General features: G+C 40.3%; 4 protein-coding genes across 9 annotated transcripts in view; 3 read left to right on the forward strand and 1 right to left on the reverse strand.

Moving 5' to 3' along the window:
- LOC118424803 (zinc finger protein 665-like) overlaps window positions 1–23,125 on the forward strand; it is a 1,044,319-nt gene that overhangs the window by 111,796 nt on the left and 909,398 nt on the right. The window lies entirely within an intron of this gene.
- LOC118424824 (formin-like protein 2) overlaps window positions 1–23,125 on the forward strand; it is a 1,075,906-nt gene that overhangs the window by 84,108 nt on the left and 968,673 nt on the right. The gene's annotated exons all lie outside the window — the stretch shown is intronic.
- LOC118424810 (hypoxanthine-guanine phosphoribosyltransferase-like) lies at window positions 1,202–17,074 on the reverse strand. Of its 3 annotated transcripts, XM_035833604.1 has the most exons (9): window positions 16,910–17,074; window positions 11,991–12,097; window positions 11,096–11,282; window positions 10,592–10,657; window positions 10,298–10,315; window positions 9,924–10,006; window positions 8,931–8,977; window positions 5,249–5,325; window positions 1,202–2,284 (listed from the first exon to the last, which is right to left on the reverse strand). In XM_035833604.1, the coding sequence occupies exons 1-9, from the start codon at window positions 16,925–16,927 to the stop codon at window positions 2,225–2,227; spliced, it is 663 nt and encodes a 220-aa protein (XP_035689497.1). In that variant the 5' UTR covers window positions 16,928–17,074; the 3' UTR covers window positions 1,202–2,224. The 3 variants fall into 3 exon arrangements, with proteins under 3 accessions (XP_035689497.1, XP_035689495.1, XP_035689496.1); XM_035833602.1 differs by lacking the exons at window positions 9,924–10,006; window positions 10,298–10,315; window positions 10,592–10,657; ... (1 more) ...; window positions 11,991–12,097; window positions 16,910–17,074 and having other exon boundaries at window positions 8,931–9,012; XM_035833603.1 differs by lacking the exons at window positions 8,931–8,977; window positions 9,924–10,006; window positions 10,298–10,315; ... (2 more) ...; window positions 11,991–12,097; window positions 16,910–17,074 and adding an exon at window positions 7,110–7,239.
- Window positions 13,924–23,125, forward strand: part of LOC118424807 (neuromodulin-like) — a 68,583-nt gene continuing 59,381 nt past the window's right edge. The window contains exons 1-3 of one of the 4 annotated variants that reach the window (XM_035833595.1): window positions 13,924–14,070; window positions 21,664–21,791; window positions 22,262–22,404. In XM_035833595.1, coding sequence (XP_035689488.1) covers window positions 21,674–21,791; window positions 22,262–22,404 — 261 coding nt within the window. In that variant the 5' untranslated portion in view covers window positions 13,924–14,070; window positions 21,664–21,673. Of the gene's footprint in view, window positions 14,071–16,350; window positions 16,406–17,551; window positions 17,713–21,663; window positions 21,792–22,261; window positions 22,405–23,125 lie in introns of those variants that run through there. The other 3 variants (XM_035833593.1, XM_035833592.1, XM_035833594.1) reach the window with 3 other exon arrangements.

Here is a 23,125-nt window from a genome sequence, read left to right on the forward strand (position 1 = left end):
CATTGCTTATATGTAACTATGTAATATTTTCATGTTATAAAAAAATAGATACAAAAGCTTATGCATGTATGTGGGGGCAAAAACAGTGTTCCAACTGCAAAATTAAGTTGCGCAAAGCAAAATGTGGTTGCATTTTCAAGTGGGTATTTTGAGCTCTGAAGGTGAACATCATTAGGATCCGATCTACCTTTACATTAGACCATTACATTGACACTGGATCACCAACCAGTAGAAAATCAGAGTAACTTTATTGACAACACGGGCAGCTTTCATCTCATCATAGTACCAATTCTGTCACTCCTGCAGAAAAAAAACATGCTTAACTTCATGTCAATCAAACTTAAACTATCTCCACCCTGACTAAGGACGGTACAATCATCTACGGAACATTTTGGAGAACTAGACCTCAAATAAATCATTGTAGATTAACCTAATGATAAATCAGACATAAATAAACAAAAGGCACAGAGTCATAGAGATTCTAGTTTAAAGAATAAAATGACTCGTACCCTACTTTTCACATATCTAAATCCATTACCTAAATGTATGATGACCTTTATAACTAACATGGTAAATGTTATTTACCATTTAGTAGTAGGGAAACTACCTATACCCAAACAGAAAAAATTAAAATAATAGGACTTACTACAGTGTAGCATTGATCGCTAATATAGTAGTGGTCAAATTCAGTGGCTACATTTTCATATCCGTTACATGATCACATCTATTAACTGTAACATTGGCAAATAGAGAAGCTTTCTTCTTTATAATGTGATGCAAACACAGTGGCAACAGTATGGAGAAGCTTTCTTCATAGAACGGTAACATTTCATTTCATTTCATTTACACATTCTGTGTAAGAAGAATGTTTTCTGTACAACTTATGCATAAATGTCATTCAAAATCTCAACCTCAAAAATCAATGCATAGCACTTTCCATTAAAATGGAAGAAAACTCAAATATAAACTGAAATCCCTACTCCGTCCCATCAGTTGAGTGTCAGACTTGCAAAGTCCTCCAAAATTGCAGCACAGTTGAGTAGTTGAATGTGTTGTACATTTTGTATCTCCGTAAATATTACAGAGACCCCTACCAAAAAGGATAAGAGTTAACCTGACTTGTACTGTAACTTAGGTATCCAGTGCAAAGTTGGTTGTACAGAAGGGCCTTGGGAAGTGGAGGGTTAACTAACACACTACATAAGGAAAACTCAAACTTTCTCTGTGGTGTAAGCGGATGCCTCAATATGTCATATATTCTGTCCCAGAACTTGTATGGATCCAACCTAGCTAATTCTAATGTCTTCAAGTGAAAGTGACCCTTCAAGACCCGTGTTTCACTTTCCTTCCTCTGTGCTTACAAGACGTTGTCTGAAAGTACATGACGGACACAAATCTCGGCCCACCCTGCGTTCTACCCGTTCTTCTTCTCTGTACCGTACTGTCACTGTTTACAACATTTTCTCCCCTCCCTTCCTCTAGTCTTTCTACAGTTCTCTGTGACTCTGTTTCCCTCCCTACATCTGCAGTCTCGTCATGATTATTAGTACACTTGACAACGGAGCAATCGTCAGTTCTATTGTCGTTTAACACGATATTCCGCGTCTGTCCGCCCGTACGCGTGATGTTCACCTTCCCCCACGGGTACCGCATGACGACGCTCCCGCCTCCGCACTGTCTCGTTTCTTTCGTGAATCTCGTGACGTTCGACGCCTTCCTCACGAACCTGTACGACACGCCTCCGTTCCTAGTTCCGCTCTCCTCCGCCGCCTGACAATTCTGCTTCACAATCCTCACACTCTGCCTCGGTTGGATCACCACAGTCCTCTGTACCTCAGACTCCTCCTTGCTTCTACGCGTAACGCTATCTACGGATCTCGGGCTAACTATTCTGATCTGCCGTTTGGGCGTGATGATGGATATCTGCTGGTTGGGGCTGATTATTCTAACCTGGCGGCTACGAACGTTCGCGACCGCTCTGCTTCCCGCCGTGATGCCGATGTGGAAAAAGTTGGTCCTTCTCGAAATCAACGTCTTCGCTGCTGCTTCCGGGGTTTTCTGGGCGTGGCCGCATCTTTGGTTGTCATGGTGAGAGCTTGACAGCTTGGTGCAGTCCTGTGACCAGGTGGAAACTTGGTTGCTATGGCGATGGTTGTTATGGTGATGGTTGTTATGGTGATGGTTGCTATGGGGATGGGGATGGGTGCAGTGGGCAGGGCCTTCCTCAGGCGCTTTTAGGGATGGCGTACTTTTCTTTTCCCTTTTCATTGATGACGCAAACATGCTGGAAAATAAGAAATAAAAGATCAACATTAATCAAAACAAACTTCAACTTCGTCTCAATGCAATACAAGTAAACACTAGCCCAGAAAACACATGCTGAAAAAAAGTTTTTGGTCAGAAGCTACACTTTGCTGATGTAATGATCGACTCCCACTGAATCATTGATATCAGTAAGCAGCAACAAACTTCATTTGTTCCCATTTCAGTTTTTGAACACAGTTATGTACAGTACAGTACACTGTAATAAAATCAACAAGATCAAATAAAAATGGATGAACAAGAAATCATCAATCTTTGTGTCTTTGAATGTTTTGTCCCATGTTGCCACCAAAATCAATTCATAACTATTTACTAGAGCAAAGTGATAAATGGACTCGAATCATGTCTTTCAGTATTCTTTGTTTTGTACCATGTATGTAAAATTGTGTATATAACCGTTAGACTTATAAAACTCAGTTCAGTTCAGTAAGACTCATTAGGGCCTTAAATTGTATCTCTGTTAAATACTTTGTCTGACCCTTGCCTCTTCCCTCATGACCTCAATGAAAAGCATCCTGCAGGCCGATTTGAGCTTTCACGAATAAACAAAGGTTCAAACAAAAAACTCCAAAAGTCTAACTGGTCTCCACTAGATAGGGCGGGGCTTTTTGGACTGTACCATTTTTTCATGAGGGTAATATATTTAAGTTTGACAGACGCACATACGGCTAATTTTGGACCCTCTGTGCAAACTAACGTCTATTTTAGCAAGTCGGTTGTTTACCCAGAGACTCAGATTGCATTCGCACATACGTCATAGGCACCTTACGAGGCTGGTTTTATTTCTCTGGCCTATTCTGCGTATGTGCCATTTAGCAACTACAGCTGATTATCAAAAAATAAGCGAGAAAAATCATGAGTCAAGCTGGCAACAAACTGATCATCAAACTGATGGAAATCTTAATATTGTAAATTTGTTTTCTGTGATACCATCAATTCATAGGTTTTGGATATAAACCTACTGATCAACAGATGTCATTGATGAAAGACAGTGGATGCTGTTTTAAATGTCTGCCCATTTCCAAAATCATATCTACATATCTCCTTCGGTCAATATTGACCATGGTAACATCCTTATTGATATCAGCCCTACAGCGTCAGCTGTAGCTAAACAGTCCGATACGAGAATGACAGTCTCTGCCACATAGGGCACATCTGTAAGCTGACTCAGGTCTGACTCAAAATCATTCGTAGTTGCTTGAGTAACTGCTATATTCGACGCAAGCATTGAAAACGTTTTGTGACTCAAGTTTAACCCCTTACCAGGAACCAAACTTCAAGTTCACGAGTCAGATTTGTTTTCAGTGTTGTTTTGCTCGGCAAGGCATCATGAATATCGTGGCACTTTTCCAAGTTTACAAAATACTTTCTCATGGCAGCTGGCCATAAAACCCAGGAAGCAACAACAAATACATTGTCAATGTCACGTATCCACATCTACTCAATGAACCACTCAGCTTCTATGTATATACTTTCTGAAATACATTTTTGTTTAAAATCATAGAAAAAAATAGCTAGGGAGGCAGCCAGGCTTCAACTCGGACCTTGAGTTCAACTAAGGGGAAAACTATATGAAACAAACCCAGCAGAAGTGTAGATATCTCCTGTGTGTATCTTCCCTTTTTTTCCCTAGTCAGATGGGTCCTAATGTTTGCTTTGGTGGATATATCCAAAAGGTTTCCTTTTTGTTGACTGTGACTAAGTTCCGTGGTAATCAATCACTCTTAGGAGGAGAGCATAGCAGACAGCAGGCTGGCAGGTCCTTGTGTTTCTGTGGGTGGAGTAGTTGGTCACGGGTATTCATTATTATTAACTACGATTCCATTGGGTTTTGCATGTGTATCCTTCACTCTTACATTGGAAATACAATAGAAAAGTGTCCCAATATGTGTGTACTGTATGACAGAACTTTGCGAGGGCGAATGTTGACTGTGGGCTGGCATGTTTAGGGAGGGTTGGGGACAAAGAAAAAACAGTAGAAAAGTGCCCCAATATGTGTGTACTGTATGACGGAGCTTTGCGAGGGCGAGTGTTGACTGTAGACTGCCATGTTTAGCCAGGGTTGGGGACACAGGAAAAACAGTAGAAAAGTGCCCCAATATGTGTGTACTGTATGACAGAGCTTTGCGAGGGCGAGTGTTGACTGTAGACTGGCATGTTTAGCCAGGGTTGGGGACACAGCCAGCCCACGGCAGTTGACACTGTCAGCACATATATAGTAACACATGACCCAGTTTGATGCTGTCTACAGAGAGGTATGGAGAACAGCCAGGAGTGGCCCTTCTCAGAAAGGCTGTAAGGGGACACTGTGGTAGGATTCTGTGTTACACAATTTATTGCTGTTGGGGGCTGACTGACTGGGTCTCTTCCTCCAAAGCTTGTGGCCATTTGCCTCTAGATCGAGAGAAACATTCCTTTTCCTAGAGTGACTGTTACTATGGTGACTTGTCACCACACCTCCAACACCATGGTAACAGACAGTTCTCAGTATGACAACAATTGGCTGATCATAGGACATATCCAAAATCAACTACTTCTCCTGACTTATAAACAGACAAACTTAATAGCTCCCGAGTGTCATTTGCGGAGAGGACAGAGGAGACTCGGGAGCTATGATATGGCTGGATACCAGGATGTCGACGGGCCTGACTAGTGGTAGGACTGCTATAAGTGGCATTTAGTCAGGCTACCATGTTAGGATCCAAGGCCACCCCAAATTAAGTATACGGTTCTGTTTTTGGATCCTGTTACAAAAGCTATCTAATTGTTTTTGTAGAATCCCTCACCAACCTTATACAATACTTTAACAAGTTCTGCCAAGAACATTGGAATTAGTAGTGAATTACCAATTTGAAAGTACATGCTATAGAATCCTTAACAAATTACCAATCTGAAAGTACATGTGAGATATCATAAATATACTCACATTGAGGTCCCGGAAGAACTCATTGAAGTCCAGGGCATAACCAACCACAAACTTGTCGGGCACCTCGAAACCGATGTCTGCAAATCAACAAGAGAAACAGTTAGAAAGTCTGTGGTGTACAGGAACACCAAGGTCCGGAGTTAAGGAGTGTGTCTCTAGACTTGTATTATTTATAGTCCTCCTTACATTTCTGTTCCACCTATTATGAAGACAGTCTTCTGAATTTCTTCTTCTCCTGGCAGTATCTGCAGATTTATCTTCTATTGCAGCACCAACCTTAACAGCCTTATACACGCACAATGTTTTTCACAACCTGACAAAATCTTTTTTATGAAGATTTTGCTGTGCCTATTTGTAATGTGAAGAGTGCATCAAATGTGTGCAACTTTATCTACAATAGAGATAACAATAGACAGAGTTTGGTTTTAAAAGACCTCAGAGATCGGGTGATCTACAGTGCTACTTGTAGCAGGTCTGGTAGGACGTTCAGTACTTTGAAACTATCAATCAAAACTTTAATGCCTTCCCCATACATGTATATCCACACATATGTCAAATGTCGTCAAACGTCCACTGCGCTTCTTTCAAACAAAATCAGCAGAATACGAAACTAACAGACAGCCTTTACTTGAATCTATAAATCCACCTATAATGCCTTCCCCATACATGTATATCCGCTCGTATGTCATACGTCGTCATACGGGCGACACCCAGTATACATTCCTGTAAGTTCCTGTCATCGAGTGTAAAAGTAGTGAGCCGATGACGTCTGTCACTGATATCATTTCACATTCCAGCAGAACTCCGCAGCTACGTGCCAATATTCACTCCCCTATACAGTAGAAGCCAGTCAATTGTACAACGGATTAACGTACACTTCTGTTAACTGCACGGAATCACCTATTCCAAAACGGAGTGATCCAGCTGCAGCTGGATAACTTTGCATTATTGCACCAGCCAGATAATTGCACTGAATACACTGGCGAATAGGCTGTGCAATTAAACGGTTTCTACTGTACCACTGGAACAACAGACTGGGAACTATCAAACTTTCTGTACAATCTTTGGGTCGGAAATCTGAGCAGAAATTTGGATAAGAACGTTCCTATCAATGCTTGAATCATGGATGGGTCAAATACTACTTTATGAACAAATACTACTATACCTAACACATTGCTACCACTGAAATAACAGTTTGTGAACTACCCGGTATCACACTATCTATCGGGTTTTTGGGTCGGAAATCTGGGCAGAAATTTGGAAAAGAACGTTCCTAACAATACTTGAATGATGGTTCAAATACTATATTATGAACTAATCATATTCTATTTACCACATTAACATCACTACAACTGTGCCAGTAGGCTGTGAAGATGTTTACTGATGTTCGAGACAAAAAACATAATTTCTATATTTCAAAATAGCCCAGGAACCTCATCTGTTAACACTTAGGCATTATCTGAATTCCATATCCATAAACACCTTGTCAAGTGCTGAGGAAACAATAACAGCATTAACAACATTTTTTCTGGCAGGCTACAGAACGCTTCTTATACCAAGTTATTTCAACATTTTCATCCTAAAACTAAGTCAAACAGATTTATCTTCTGATATCAAAGTTCAAAATACACATTCCCATTTCTGGAAACAAAAACCAGCTTGCTTGATACGATTACAAAAAAGATGGACATGAAAATACTCCCGAGGAGCTAGCACTGTGCCTTCAAAATAAGCCAACTCCCAGTTACCAATCAACACTTTCCTCCTAAGCCTGTTAGGAGTAAAACATATTGCTTACCAAATATTCCTACAACTTCCATCAACCATTTCTTACACACAAAATAATTTGCCTAATACTCACAATAACAAAACGGATACACACAGGAAAAATCCGACTCCCAGTCCTGCCTTCCCAATAGCTAAGCTCACTCCGACTACTCCTGACCAAAACTCAGCCCCGCCCGCCCCTCCCTGGGCTTATATCGCCCCTCACACACACCCCTCTCGGGTGACACATCCACCCTGTTTCAGGAATGCATTGACAAAACCAGCCCCCGTCCCGCGGGTATTTTTGTCCCGCTGGGCTAAATTTGGCTCCCCACTTCCGTGGACTTAGTGGGCGGAGGCTATATATAACCCGGGCAGGGAGCCAGTTATAGTTTAACTGTCGGGCTGGGTTAGGGTAGCCTTGCCCATGACTTATACACACAGCAGAGGGCTCCAGATTTATTTTGGGGGACTAAGTGCACTGGTTCACCCTACTTAAAAAACTCAGTGTTTATGGGTGCACCACACACAGTTCTGGAGTAGCCTTGCCCAAATAACACCAAATAAATACATTGTACAAATACATTGTACACTCTCTGGACTAAAATGAGAAACTCTGGGTTAGTCAGAATGGTCGGATATGTAATAAACGTCATATCAAACTTGGAAAGGCCACTCTATCTTAATTTCTTGGGTCTCTGACATCTTAAGAAGAAAATGTCCACCAATTTTTTTTTTCTGTGGGTGCACCGGTGCACCTAAATTGTAGTTTTACGTATACGTATGTATTAAAAGATATCAATAGACTTATACACACAGCAGAGGGCTCCAGATTTATTTTGGGGATTCAGTGCACTGGTTCTGCACTCAACCTAAAAAATTGGGTGCACTGAAAAATTTTTGGGTGCTCCACATACAGTTTTGGAGCGTCCAAAATTTGGAAGAACCAAAATTCCAACTCAAAATTATCAAACAAGTACTATGACAGACATTCTACTATCTTAATTCCCACATTTTGATGTCAACAATGTGGTGCATACCAGTATACTTTGATGTCTTTACATTTCTAAACCTACAAGTACTTGGGTGCACTGGTGTACCCACAGAAAATTATTGGATGCACAGACCCAACTTTGGGTGCACCCAGTATTTCGAGCACTGCAGCACCAAATAAACATGGACTAATGGAGAAACTCCAGGTTAGTCGGAATGGGAAGGTCACTTTGAATTTGGAAGATCCAAATTTTAAGGGCAACAAGTTGGAAAACAACCATTCAACTTCATTCTGGATATACAAGTTCAGTTGAGTTCATATGTCATTAAAGAGTATGCTTTTCTAAATTCATTTCTGCTATTAAACGTTCGAAATATGCAAAGCTGTTGCATTTAGCATAACCAAAGCAATCTTGGTAATCAACTTTGTATGTGGCATACAGTTGTGCTACATATTAATGTACGTGTTACCATTAATAGCATGATTTATGCTCTTAAGACTTTACTGGGTTAGTTAGAATGGTGGTCATATCAAACTTGGAAAAACGCTATCTTAATTTCTTGGTTCTCAGAGACAGAATCAGAACAATATGTTCAGCTCATTTATCCACCTACGTAGGTCAATTTATTTATACTTTATTCCAAATGCGAGATCAGATCACTCATACATACATACATGTACATGACTACTGCTATCAATAATATATTGTTGTTCTGTATGTAGCCTCATACTGTCTATATTGCTATCAGGTTTAATCGGTTGTCATATATTGTAGTGTGTGCAATGTTGATGGCATTGCTGCCCCTACGGCCGGTGAGGTTATGGGACCGGTGAGGTGAGGTGAGATACATTGTACCTTGTGCAACTGTTGAGCAATAAAGTTCATCAACACATTATTAGAAATGTTTAGCCCATACTCACAGTCAGGCCTGTATCCCACACTGTGTGGTGTTCTTTTCACCAGTAAACTGTGGACAAGGAAATACAGGGTTAAAAAAACAAGTACCCGGGGTTAACAACACAGGAGTGAGGTGTTCGAAATTCGTTTTCCTAGAATAATCACAGAGTGAAACTCTGCACCGGAAAGGGTTGCAGTCCTTAGCATGGGACATTAAGCTGTTATCCACTTTTTCTTGTGCTTGTCAAAAAGAGCTATCAGAATTTCCCCGGTGCAATGAGCCTGTAAATACTGTACATAGTCTTTCTTCTCTGTCTCGACCAGTAGAAGAATAGCTTAAGCTGGATTGAGATCGCTCAACATTCCAACAGACAATAATCCTATCAATTTTCATTTGTAAATCTTTACATTTTCATTAGATTCATGTCATGGATATCAGATTTTTGAAACGGACGGGGTGAATTCTTTTTCCGTCTCAACAAGCAAATTTCCATCCCAGGATGGAAGGACGGGTCCTGGAGACAGTCCTGATACAGTTACAGTTACAAAAACAGTAGAAGCCAGTTAATTGCACAACAGATTAACGCACACTTCTGTTAACTGCTATAAAAGACTATAAAAATGGTACATGCTGCTTTCTCTGCTTAGCACTCAGCATTCGGGAAAGAGTGTGGAAGTTGAACACACACCACTACCAGTGGACTAGCCCCCTGCTGTAGTGATTGCGTTGTGTGTGGCCCAGGGCTAACGAAACAGAGATGGGCACCGCCCTATGCGCCAGAAATGGGCACTGCCCTTGGCGCGGGAAGGGTTTAACTTTTTTAACTCTGTTAACTGCAGAAATCCCAAACCCCCAAATCCAAAACTGGTGCAGTCCAGCTATATAATTTTGAATTATTGCACCAGCCAGATAATTGCACAAAATTCACTGGCAAATAGGCTGTGCAATTAAGTGGCTTTTACTGTATACTATAATTTCTTCCCAACACAGACAACAATGCTACCACACCACCCACCTGACTACTCGGACTTTCTTTGGCTCATAATCCTTCACAAGATCCAGCAGTTTTAGCATAGTTCTCCCTGTGTCGATGATATCCTGTACATAAAGGCAAAAATTCTGTGAGTAGCAGGGTTGGACAAGTTCTCTAAAATTCAGTTGTCTTATAATTATCGGGCAAGTACATAGAAAATTTACTTTACTTACTAACTTTTCACTTGTCCGGACATTTAAATGACATTTGTCTCTGTCAGTAAAATCTACCAATCTCAACATGTTGATAATCAATCAAAACATTTTCTTTTCCAGAAAAAAATGTCTACTCTGTAGAATTCCTTAAGGCACAAACATTTAATACAGAAGGGGTAATAAAAGAAATAGAGCACTTACCTCTACAATCATAACATTCTGAAAAACAGAGAAAACATTCTGTTAGTGGGTCACTGGGCAAAGTAAGAACAGTAATCTCAAATTTTCGACTGTGCCACAATTAGCACGCTTAGAGGCATTCGATTTATTATGTGTGATGCATAAAGTTATCATCCAGTCCAAACATTCAAACAAAACAAAGCTTGACACCAGTATCAAACGTTATCGAAGCCCAGGTATGACAGGAGGATTCGAAACCAGACAAAAAAGAACAACATTTCTAGCAACATCTTAAAACGCCAGCTGTGTCCTCACCTTGCCCCTTAAGTTCTCCAAGTTGTCTCCTCCGATGACTTGGATCTTCCCAGTCTGCTTGTCATTCTGTACAGGGGAGAGATAAACTTCAGTTTCAAACACCTCAGCAACAAGTTTTCTTAATATCAGTTTGTTTCTGAGATCTTTGATTGTAGCACATCAATGTACAAAGTCAAACTTGTGTAGTTCCACCTTTTTTCATGTACTCTGATCTCAAGTAAGAGTGTAGGACCAATTTCTCAGCACAGGATCCAGTAAAAACAAACTACACATGTAAGTCTATGCTGAGTGAAACACAAGAGGCAAACAGAAGAAATGTGAATAAAGAAAAACAAAGTTTCAGCTCAAGCCTTGAGTCCAGAGTTACTGGTTAATCCAAGCTAAGCACCTAGCATTTCCTAACAAAATAAAGAACATCTTGCCCAAGCAGAACAAAAGTGAAGAAAAAAAAGCTACAGCTCGCAGGTGAGATCTAATCAGGACACCTGGGCGCACCTGTCCCACCTGGTAGCTCTTGAGCCGGATGAAGTCCACGCTCATCTGGAAGGACCGGTCTGACGTCCGGTTCAGCGCGCTGATGTAGTTCAGCAGGTCTCCGAAGAACCGGTACCCTCCTTTCAGAACACACAGGGCCACGATAGGCTCCTCGTAACCAAAGTCACTCACGATGTTCCGCGCCAGTCTCTCCGTTCTGTCACAACAACAACAACAACAACAACATGGTAAACGTTTGTGCCTGTCCATGATTAGTCCATGCGAAATGTAACCTCTAACCTTTGACCCTTATCTGCCCATGATGAGTCCATGCGGAATGTAACCTCTTACCTTTGACCTTTACCTGTCCATGATGAGTCCATGCGGAATGTAACCTCTAACCTGTGGCCCTCATCTGCCCATGATGAGTCCATGCGGAATGTAACCTCTTAACTTTGACCCTTACCTGTCCATGATGAGTCCATTCGGAATGTAACCTCTAACCTGTGGCCCTTATCTGCCCATGATGAGTCCATGCGGAATGTAACCTCTAACCTTTGACCCTTACCTGTCCATGATGAGTCCATGCAGAATATAACCTCTAACCTGTGACCCTTACCTGTCCATGATGAGTCCATGCGGAATGTAACCTCTAACCTGTGACCTTTACCTGTCCATGACGAGTCCATGCGGAATGTAACCTCTAACCTTTGACCCTTACCTGTCCATGATGAGTCCATGCGGAATGTAACCTCTAACCTTTGACTCTTACCTATTCATGATGAGTCCATGCGGAATGTAACCTCTAACCTTTGACCCTTACCTGTCCATGATGAGTCCATGCGGAATGTAACCTCTAACCTTTGACCCTTACCTGTCCATGATGAGTCCATGCGGAATGTGACCTCTAACCTTTGACCTTTACCTGTCCATGATAAGTCCATGCGGAATGTAAACCCGCTCAAGGTCGTCCTCGTAGTGTTTGGGGATACAGAACATGGAGAGGTCGTACCCCTTCTCATCGTCCGATATCTGTAAATAAACAAACAAACAAACAAATGACATCATCACATGTTCATCAATGCCTTACTCTTAATATTCCCATCCATCCATGTTGTTATTAGAGCTTGTTTGAATAAACTACACGTACTAAAAAATTATTCATCAAGGTTATACATCTAGGATAACAATATCTATTCACAAACAAATCAACCTCTACTGGATAAGAAACAGAGATTTACTCAATACTTCAAAACATTTTGAGTGACATCCATCACTCTTCATCACTGGCAGAACAAATCAATCATTCTAGTGATGCATGAGAGGAAGAGTGATGGATGTCACTCAAAACATCCAGGAGGTTTTCTCTGTATCTTGCCCAGCTAAAGAGATTGATTTGTTCGCAAATAAACATTCAACGTCCCTTTAGATAGGCTACTTTGTGAATGACTAAAAGCTACTTCAACTAATCTGTAGAACGGTCCTGCGAATCTTGCAGTAAAACATTCTGGCATCCACCAACCAACTAGCCTGAGTACCATCCTCCGTAGTGACCGCTGGCTCGCTACTTAACGTGGCTACTACGTGGTCAAGCAGGGAAAGGCGTGAGCCAGCGGTCACTACGGAGGATGGTACTCAGGCTACCAACCAACCTGTTGTCAGAAAAATTGCATGCCCTGTTATACAGAAACGAAAACAATTTACAGAAACAAGCCTACACAAACCACACACACTACTGCACGTGTGAGTGTGACACACACAAACCCTGTGAAACTGTAGGTCTGACATGTCCCAGCTATAGTAGACTCTCCTGTACTGTCACAGCTGTGAACAACTCCACATTCAAGGTGGGATGAACAAAGGGTCAGCATGGGGGTTTTCTTACACCTGGATTGTGTCATTTTTTTGTGGCCGAATTGTGGTGTAAATATTGCAAGGTGAACTTCCATTTGAAAGGAATCAAAGCAACCCGCCATTCAAATTCAAAACGTGTCAAAAAATTCACTATGAAATGTAGTAATTTTTCAACTGCAACAGGTAGTAAATGAGTATCAACATGTATTTATGCAATAGATTATTCATGTAAGAGAAACAGGAATTCCTGTAACCCCATTGAATGCATGCTTGTATGAGATTTTAAGCATGCTATCAGGTGTGCCCTTCCCAACATTAAACCAATACTACCCTGTAAATTTGCATATACATTGGAAGCTAGGAATGGCTTAAATTCTATATAGAGTGGTATGTAGTATTTCCTGTCATGAACAGAGCAAAGGGATAGTTGGGATGCCATCAGGAAAACATTGATGTAATTCATCAATTATGGATACCTGCTAGTGCTGAGTACTGTAAATGCACTTAAGTTTGCGGTGGTTTAAACTTTTATGTCCGCAGTTTTAGTGATTGTTTCACTGCAAACTCAAAACCACCGGCTACAAATTTTTATTGTAGTAATTTCTATTTCTACTTCTTTTCACCTATCCCATATGCAATGTCTAAGCACACCTTGTGTGTAATATGCATATATTATGCTGTGTAGAAGACACCTGTTCTTTCCGTCTGAGGCCGCACCCTTGCTGAGTTGCTAGTTTCTCACTGGCTATCCGTAAAGACACTGGGATTTCCATTTCTGTACAGTATGTGGATACATCGCTATCTAGCACTCACAAATCTCTACAAACACTACATTTACAATCACGAACTGAAAACAACCCCAATCACTCCATTTTCTCCTTACTGCGAAATCAAATCTCCACAAACTTAACTGCATTTATAGTATAATCCTCCCACCCAACCCAGGTGACACTAACACCCTGGTAATGCAGCATGCATTAGGGCTGCCCTTGTACAGCAGGGTGGAACTGTAAGTGGTGTACATTATGGTATAAGTGGTAATCTGTGCAGCATTCCCACCTGCTGCACTTTGTAACTGGTAAAACAGTGTGTGCTAAAGCTATAGGAGTAATGATAAATGAACCATCAACTTTCTACGCATCAGGAAATCTGTAAGTGCTACTCATTTCTTACTGTCAGAAGGAGACATAATTTTCTCTTAGATTGTGTCAACCTGATATGAACTCTGCAAATAGGAAAAAAAAATTATTCTGTTAATTGCAAAACTGCGTATCAATTATCATCGCTATCTTGATACACTATTTCAAGTGTATTTGGTAAAACTTCACAGCTCAGAATTTAACAGATTAGCCAACAGGTTGGAAGGATGCTGTTTTAGTAAATCTTTCTTACCAGCCAAGTTGTAACATATGTAATATATGGCTTGTCCAATGTTAAGTGGTAATGTTGGCAAGTTGTGGCACTCATAGGGATTAATTATCCCATAGGTATTACCAATAAGTGAATAACAATTTGTCAGCCCAAATCTACTGCACACAAAGGTGATTCCTTGGATCAAATTCTACTGGCACTCATCCAATTCCAGGGTGGGGCCTCAGCTTGGAAAGGTTGTAAGGGGTAATCTCCAAGCAGATCTCACGGTAGCATAAGATAATATCAAAAGCTGGCAGAGGAGTGAAGCTGGCTTAGGAGTGTGTTTCGCTGCAAGGCAAATAGACACCTTTTGGAGGACTACACTTCTTGGCCAGTTTGGTACTATCTTATGCCATTGCAGGATCTGCTTGGAGATTAGTAAGGGGTTGTATTTGTCATTTCGGATGGTGACCTTAATCCCTGTGTATGAGGAAGCTTTAGGACTTGGCCTGTGTCTTAAGTATCAACCCTCTGCATGTAAGAGAACCTAACATACTTATCGAGAAGATTAGGGGCGACCAACCGTGTCTGGCTAAAATCTGAGCCTTAGCGAGGTCTCATTAAAGAGGGTCTGCTTGGGGGGTCCCAACAACGATTTACCCTGAATTCTGAAGAACCCCCTACGTATTACGCTAAATCAAGGAAGGCAATTATGCTGAATTTGGTCGCCTCGCTAAGAATACTGTAAGTTCATTTAAGTTCGCGAGATTTTTAAGTTCGCGTATTTCGCTGAGACCTTCTCTTCGCGAAGTCATCTACTCGCGAACATGCATGTTCAACATCGTCCCCCTCCCCACACCTTCCTTCCAGTCTCAACTACGTGTGTACTATGATTGCAACTTATACCAATGACAAGACTCAATTGATAACAGACCATTTATTCTTTTCAAACCGAAATAAAAGTTAATTCAACACATTAACTATACATGGAGTCATTATTGTGTAGATATGTGCCACTGGCGAACGGAGAAAAAAGAAACTTGTCGGCTTTGTTCAGTAGTACGTGCACGCCGTGGCTGCGATTTATTAAGTACATTTTCCTAGTTTTACTAGATTTCTACAAGTTACGAACGAAGCAAAAATTAAAACTGAGTAGTATTCGTCTTTGAAAATACAAGAAAAGCTATGAAATTACAGCAGGTTTACAACAATAATAGCTGGGAATTTTCATGACTAGAAACGTGGCAAACACAACTCCGCTTTACATGCCGAAAATAAGACGTTCATTTCATAATTCTGGGTTAGAACTACTGTAAATATAGGAGAGATGAACTCTTCACCTTCTTGTGTACAACTTGTGTCCACAAATTACGCTGAAAGTTTAAAACTTAGCGCCGTCTTTCACACTGAAAAAGTTTCAAAATGGCGCCCGCGTCGCTTGGCCTGGCGTGGGGTATCCCGTCAGCCTGTGCGGCAAATGTGATTGCGACATATCAGAGGTCCTTGGCCCTGTTGCGTTCCGTGCGCTGTCGTCAAATCACGGCCGAAATGAGCTCAACAACGAGACAGTGGCTCGGTAGAAACACATTTTTTTATCGAGTACATCAACTTTAGACATTGTTTGAAGGGGAACTATGAACTTCAAGGCGTAAATGTCGCCTTTGACGGCATGACTGGTGTTGCGGTGTGGGTGGGAGGTGGGCACTCGCTACCGTCATAGTACCGGATCGTAACTTTTGAAAAATAATTGAAACACCCGCTCGCGAACTCAAAGATCTCGCGAACTCCTGATTTGCTCAAACTCGCGAAATTAAGTGCTCGCGAACATAAATGAACTTACAGTATTACGTAGATAAGATGGTTTTCCCTACGAATGACGGGAAACAAAAATAGGCTGCCTACACCTTACGGAAAAGAGCATGCAGACCCTCATTAAAACATCATGATTCACCACATGTAAGGATGACAAAAGAAGAAAAAGATTTGTTGTAAAGCATAATGGTTACAATTTCCAAGTGAGGTATGACATCTGGTAAATACCAGTATCTAATGAAGACCACATGTGGCATTTTCATCAGAACAAACTGCAGTGAGAGACCACAGGAACTGCTGACAGTGGACCACATGGCCTGGGTATGAATCATCAGATTATTTTGAACATTTTCACCAACATTTAGGTACTAAAACTAATAAGCATGTCCTGGTTTTTTCTTCTTGTTTTTGTTGTGGGAATGACGTCACTTGCCATATTTACACACACACGTGATGACGTATTTAAGCACATGTTTCTTCGCATATTGTTAGTCAGCAGTGATTATTACAAGGAGATATACTCCAAAACAAACCCGTTCTCCACGTTAGAAGTCTAAAGATGTCTCCTAAGTTTCTCTTATGTCGACATTATCCTTAATTTTCGCGTTGATTAAGGCTAATTACGGGCGTAACTTTCTAAGAGCGGATATGGCACGGTCACGTGGGTGGTAATTTTCCGCCGTTTTTCACGAAATAGAAGACGAATTACAATCAAATCAAGACACTAACGCAGTCAGAACATCTTCCTACAACGATTAACTTCATTGTCAGGTGAAATTTCCATGCCAAAAGCGCCAAACAGGGCATAATTTGGATAATACCAACCTTCATGTAGTCCGCCATTTTCCCGCGCGAATACAGAATACTAAGTGAGGTCACTTCGGGTCAGATTACATTACAGGCCGTGCAGCAGCGACTCCTGGCGGCCATGATAACAAATTTCGCTTTTTATCATTAAATTTACCTTCAAAGTAGAGCAAATGTTGATTCAATAGTTCCAGTTACATTTCGATATTCATTTACTTTATTGGAAGCGGTGTTTATCTGGCAACTTTGGATGCGTAGTCCAATTTTAACATTGTAAATAAGGAGCGCAAAAACACGAGCGGCATAGTTTCAGAATACTAACACATTACAATCGACTGATTAAAATTGTCAACATTTTAATTTAATAACATATGATAACTATAATACTTTTATATTATAAAATAGCAAACAAAATATCATTGCTGATATCAGTAGCTAGAAGAAGATTTTAGCCAAAAATTGCGTTTAGATGCCACCTAATTGCTTTTGAAGATATCATTTTTGAGACAGGGAGGTAAGCCGTATTTTTTTTTCAATTATTCCGAAATCATTACACAAAGCTAATCTAATACTTAATCATATTTTTAAATAATATGGTTTTTAAAAGATTGTATGTAAAACGTTGAAATGCTGTTTACTTTGTGAAATTATCATTTCTAAAATACAAATCTCCCCTTCGTCTAAAATGTTCTCGCCTTAGTTTATGTCAATAACCTCCTTAGTAACGGCGGTGTAGCGAGGATCAACTTGCCACAGTCTTTGTTTTTGTCGTGTTTAATCGCAGATATCTCGACACAGAATCCTTCTCACCGCTTGTCAGGGTAAGTTACACCATTATTTCAGCTGGGAACGACATGTAATACTATCTCAGATACGGTATCGTTTAGCATTTTGTCTTTATTTGAGCCTATTTATGTCAACATGTGGTAGGAAGTTGGAGCCAAGGGTTCAAGAAATTAACGCGTTTCTAAACGGAGTTCTTGACGTTGTTATTTGTAGACAAAGGCGCACACTTGAGAAAGGAAGAAAAGAGGACACAAAAGACTAACTTAGCGTGGTTGTCGTGTAGTTTATTACCAGGACTTTATTATAGTCTTTTGTTGAATTTATTTTTCACCCCCCTCCCATAGCGCCCCGTTAACGTTACCACTTGATCCGATCTTTATTGTAATTTGTTCGGTTAACAGGTGTCAATTGGGTGCTTGTTGTCATGGTAACGTTAGCTTTATTTCTAATCATTCTGAAACAGTTTTTATGCTTCAGACAATCCTTGGCAGTCTGTTATAGGAAACCAGACAAGAAATTCATTATGTGACAGCATGACCAATGTAGACAGAAGACATCATGTAGTGAAACTACTCTGATAATGTGATATCATAATACGCCATAAAAATAACATTTGACAATCATCAAAAGCATCCCTGTGACTCTGTCATTCAAAATAGCTTTGATGTAATTATAAAGGACATTTCGACGATTTGGCTCTTGGCTTTACCAACTCAGCCACAAACCATTGTCAAGTCGACCATGGTTAGGGTTAGGGGGTTGGACCAAGTGGATCAGGATGTTAGATCGAGTTTGTCTTATTAGCAATGAGCCATCGGTTGGTAGGGCAGACTTCTCCAACATTTAATGTAGGGCAACATAAATGTTTGTCATGCTCTAATAAAGTTTGTTTTTATCAATATTATGACACAAAAAGAAACATTCCATAAAACAAAGGAGGTCTGACATTCATTAATGCTTTCAGGACGATCACTTCTCTAGTTTTTGTAAGGACGTATATTATGACATTTATGAAGGAAGGAGATCTCAGATAGGATTAGTTTTGTATTTAGCATCATACTCACTAAATTATTCATGAAGAATTGATGAAAATTCTATAAAAAAAACAGCAGTCATGACAATTCTCCTTCTTGTTATTCTTTGATTATCAGGGCTCGAAATCCTTTTTTCTGCATACCTGCACTGGTGCAGGTAACATTGAAAATTACCTGCACCAGACAAATTTTACCTGCACCAATCCTAATTTAGGAATTTTAGATCATACTAAAATAGTTCAGGAACCATTGCTTTTCTTTCTTTTATGCTTTATAGGTAGCAACAGTCAATGCAGCTAATGACAATCTACATTTGTACTGTATATACAGCTACATTATAGGACATTTATGTATAAACTCTACATGGACCAGTGTAGGTTAGGTGCAGGTAGACACCAGAAATACCTGCACAGCTCCAATTTTACCCGCACTAACGTGCATATGCAGGTGATATTTCAAGCCCTGTTATCCTAGTTTGTTTTTTATCTGCTCTTCCTGTATTTTCCTTTTCTTTATTTGTACCAGCTGTTACTTGTTTCCAGTGGTACATAACCTGCTGATAGTCCCATTTTTATTGGGCTGAGAAAAAAAAAGAAAAAAACTTGAACATGTGCATGCTTTATAAGGATCATATCCATCATATGGGATAATCAAAATGTAAATTTACTTAAAGGGTCCACATTTTACAAGGACAGACCTGATCAAATGTAACTTATATGACAGGTACAGTACGTATTGCTTTGCATGCATAAAAAACCTAACCTAGTCCCATCCTCATGTCTGAGGGTCGGGGACTATGGTAGCATCCAGTATCAGCCTCCTCCACTCCCTCCTGTCTCTGGATCTGTGGGCGCACTCAGCCATACCTTGTTAATTATTCATAAGGCAATATACATGTACACGCAATATAAATGCTGTAGATATATTACAGACCATATATTTGTAATAGTCTCATTGTAGATGAATTTTATTAATTGTTTTATTGTCCAAATTGTCAAATTCGATTTCTATTTGTCAGCAGGGTTAGCCCTTTGTAATACTAATAGCCACATGCTACAGTTGGGCAGCCCTGGTTGTATGATGTCTTCCACAGCCAAACCTACTGTATAAGTGCATAGCAAAAAATAAACCCGTGAGTCTAACATATCATCAGCTGGCCGCCTGTCACGACAAAAAAAGTTAAAGTTGCCCATACATCTTTAACAGATATGTAGGATGGTGTCAATCTCCATTTCTTTAGCCCTTGGGCCACACATTTGTGCAAGTCACTACAGCAGGAGGCTGGTCTGCTGGTAGTGATGTGTGTTTAACTCCCATACTCTTCCTCATTAGTGCTGAGTGCTAAGCAGAGAAAGAAGCATGTACCATTTTTAAAGTCTTTGGTATGACTCGGCCGGGATCGGACTCACGACCTACCGAATGCATGGTGAACACTCTACCCACTCAGCCATTGCACCAGTTATGTCACAACTACACATTAGATAGAAGAACTTTATTGCACGACAATTGTAAATGATACAATGTATGGCAACAACTATTACACAAAGTACAAAACGAAGGTATAGGATAAAGCTTAGCAACCTAGTTAACGTAATAAGGGCTAACATAATTCTTTTGTATAGTATTACAATGCAGTAGGTTATCGCTATTGCTATAGGTCTGCTTTTGCTTACATGTAGTACCAAATGATGAGAAATTAAATGAGACTTGAAAAAATTAACGAAGTAGTAGTACCCAGAAGAGCATTAAGAATCCATTAAGATACATATACATAATATATAACATTTAACATGATTTCTGATCCAAGTTAGAATGCAATCATCTCTTCATTCAGTTGATGAAGCCTTCTGTGCTATCCAAGAAATCGTTCGTTAGTTTTTAATTGCGTCATTAAATCATTTCCACAGTTCAGTTGTGCAGGATAGAATGTCACCTTCCCTGTGGGGGTAATTAAAAGAACCCACCGGTAACGATCAGTCAGGGTTTCTGGCTGATTAGCCCTCGTTAGGAAATGTAGCAAAAGTTACAGTCCCACTGGAATATGTCCTTGGTTGTCATTTGTGTGTCACAGATTGTTAACCTGTAGAATGTACCATAAAGCAATCTACATAAAACAGCGTGTCAAATATATTTCCTGCATGAGTGCAATGAAGTGTGTGTGATATATTATAACCAGATGTCAGATGGGCTCCTGGCTTCCAAGCTAATGTTACACCAAATAAATTATGCTTTTACTGCTATTCACACACATGGGTACAATACAATGATTGTACGATCATCATTGTCTATGATCTGAATATGAGTTTAGAATGAATGCCAAAACTACCTTGTGTCGGATATATTTCATGAGTGCAGTGAATTGTATGTGATATAACCAGATGCCATACAATTAATTATCATTATCTATATCTATAATCTTAACATGATTTTAGACTGAATGCCAAGAGTATGAGTAAGTGAGTGAGTGAGTGAGTGTGTATGAGTGAGTGAGTGAGTATTAGTGAGTGAGTGAGTATTAGAAGTGAGTGAGTGAGTGAGTGGGTGCATGAGTGAGTGAGTGAGTGAGTGAGTGCATGAGTGGGTGAGTTAGTGAGTGAGTGAGTGGGTGGGTGGGTGCGTGCGTGAGTGAGTGAGTGCATGAGTGAGTGAGTGAGTGAGTGAGTGAGTGAGTGAGTATTAGAAGTGAGTGAGTGCATGAGTGAGTGAGTGAGTGAGTGCATGAGTGAGTGAGGGAGTGAGGGAGTGAGTGAGTGAGTGAGTGCATGAGTGAGTGAGTGAGTGAGTGAGTGAGTGAGTGAGTGAGTGCATGAGTGAGTGAGTAAGTGAGTGAGTGAGTAAGTGAGCAAGTAAAGGAATGAGTGAGGGAGTTGATGGTGTATTTCAATGATAACATTCTCTTTCTTTATGAATTATGTCGTTAACATTATAATGTCCTGTCCCTTATTGGTGCAGGTAACTAAAGATGGCCGTGCCTTTCTCCAACACAAAGCTGAGGGTCCCAAGGGGGTTTCAGAACCTGCTGGAGGGTCTGTCAAGGGAGGTTCTGAGGAACCAGCCAGACAACATCCCGGAATTTGCAGGTACCGTGATATTTTGTTCTTCTATATAGTCAAATAGACTCTAGTACACACCAGTCTAATAAGATAAAGGAAGTAAAAAGCTAGATAATACATCTTATACCAGGTTTGGTATCATAAAGCTTGTTTACTGTTTTGTGTTATGTTTGAATGCTTCCGTCCACCCTGTAGCAACATAATTTGACATATTGTTGAAGAGAACACTTGATATCTAAAACCTTTCGTATTGTATCATTTCATTGTTCCTCTCATATGGAGATGTGTATCTAACACAAGAAGCAGAATACAGATTTTTCTAAAACTTAATAAAAGCTTGACAATTATTTCATTTTATGTTAAATGTTTCCCTCGTGTGCAGCAACACATTTGGACAGATTACTAGGTAATTTAAGCTGATAAATCTAAAAGATTTATTGTTTATTATGTCAAAGTGTTTAAAGTGTTTTATGTTTGACTGTTTCCGTCCCGTGTAGCGACATATTTCGACACATTGCTGAAGCAGCGAGATGTGGGGGGCGTTGACCCCGCGGAGTGGGGAGCCCAGTCGGAGGACAGGTTCTACAACAACAAGTCCTTCCAGCAGCCCAGACCGGCGTCTCAAGACAGCTCAGACCAGGTGAGATAACTTAAGAAGTCTTCATATATACCTATATGTCCTTCATGAAGTTTCCTCAGACTTCAATGTCAAGAAACTCCAGGCAAAGTAACTTGAGACAAAGTTTCTATAACATTATCAAGTCCTTTTGGCAACTAAGGCTGATTTTTAAGACCGTTCAGACCAGGTAAGTTTGAAGAATAATCAAGTCCCAGGATACATGTGTATGTCACAGTGGAGATCACGATCCAGGAGAATCGCCGATCCTCCTAGGAGAGATCGCGATTGTAGTTTCTCCTAGGAGAAATCCCGATCGCAATCTATACTAGGAGAATCGCAATCTGTACTAGTAGAATCGGCGATTCTCCTAGCACAGATTGCAATCGGGATCTCTCCTAGGAGAAACTACGATCCAAACTCAAACGATGCTAAGATGTATGACACAGCAATCATTTTGTTGATAAACACTGATTTTATTCAGATTCAAATGCAAACCTACTAACTCATTACACTGAAGCCTACTTGTGTCACTTCTACAATGTTAACTTCACCGAACACTATCACACTTGAATCACTTCTGCAACTTTACTCAATGCACACTTCTACTCAATGCCACTTCACTATTGGCACTTCAACAACTATACTCAAGATACCATACTGGTCTACTTCTTCTTTCGTGTCATCACTACCGGAGTCACTACAGCTATACTAAGGCAACCACACTATCATATAGTATATAGCA

Source organism: Branchiostoma floridae, chromosome 10 (genome assembly GCF_000003815.2).
Source record: "Branchiostoma floridae strain S238N-H82 chromosome 10, Bfl_VNyyK, whole genome shotgun sequence".
Taxonomy (NCBI): domain Eukaryota; kingdom Metazoa; phylum Chordata; class Leptocardii; order Amphioxiformes; family Branchiostomatidae; genus Branchiostoma; species Branchiostoma floridae.

Coding starts and splice junctions, on each gene's coding strand:
- LOC118424810 (XM_035833602.1), bottom strand. CDS start 5,286: ATGCCCTGGACTTCAATGAGTTCTTCCGGGACCTCAAT. Junction 2,285..5,248: donor AGTTCTTCCGGGACCTCAAT/GTGAGTATATTT, acceptor CTTATTTTCCAG/CATGTTTGCGTCATCAATGA.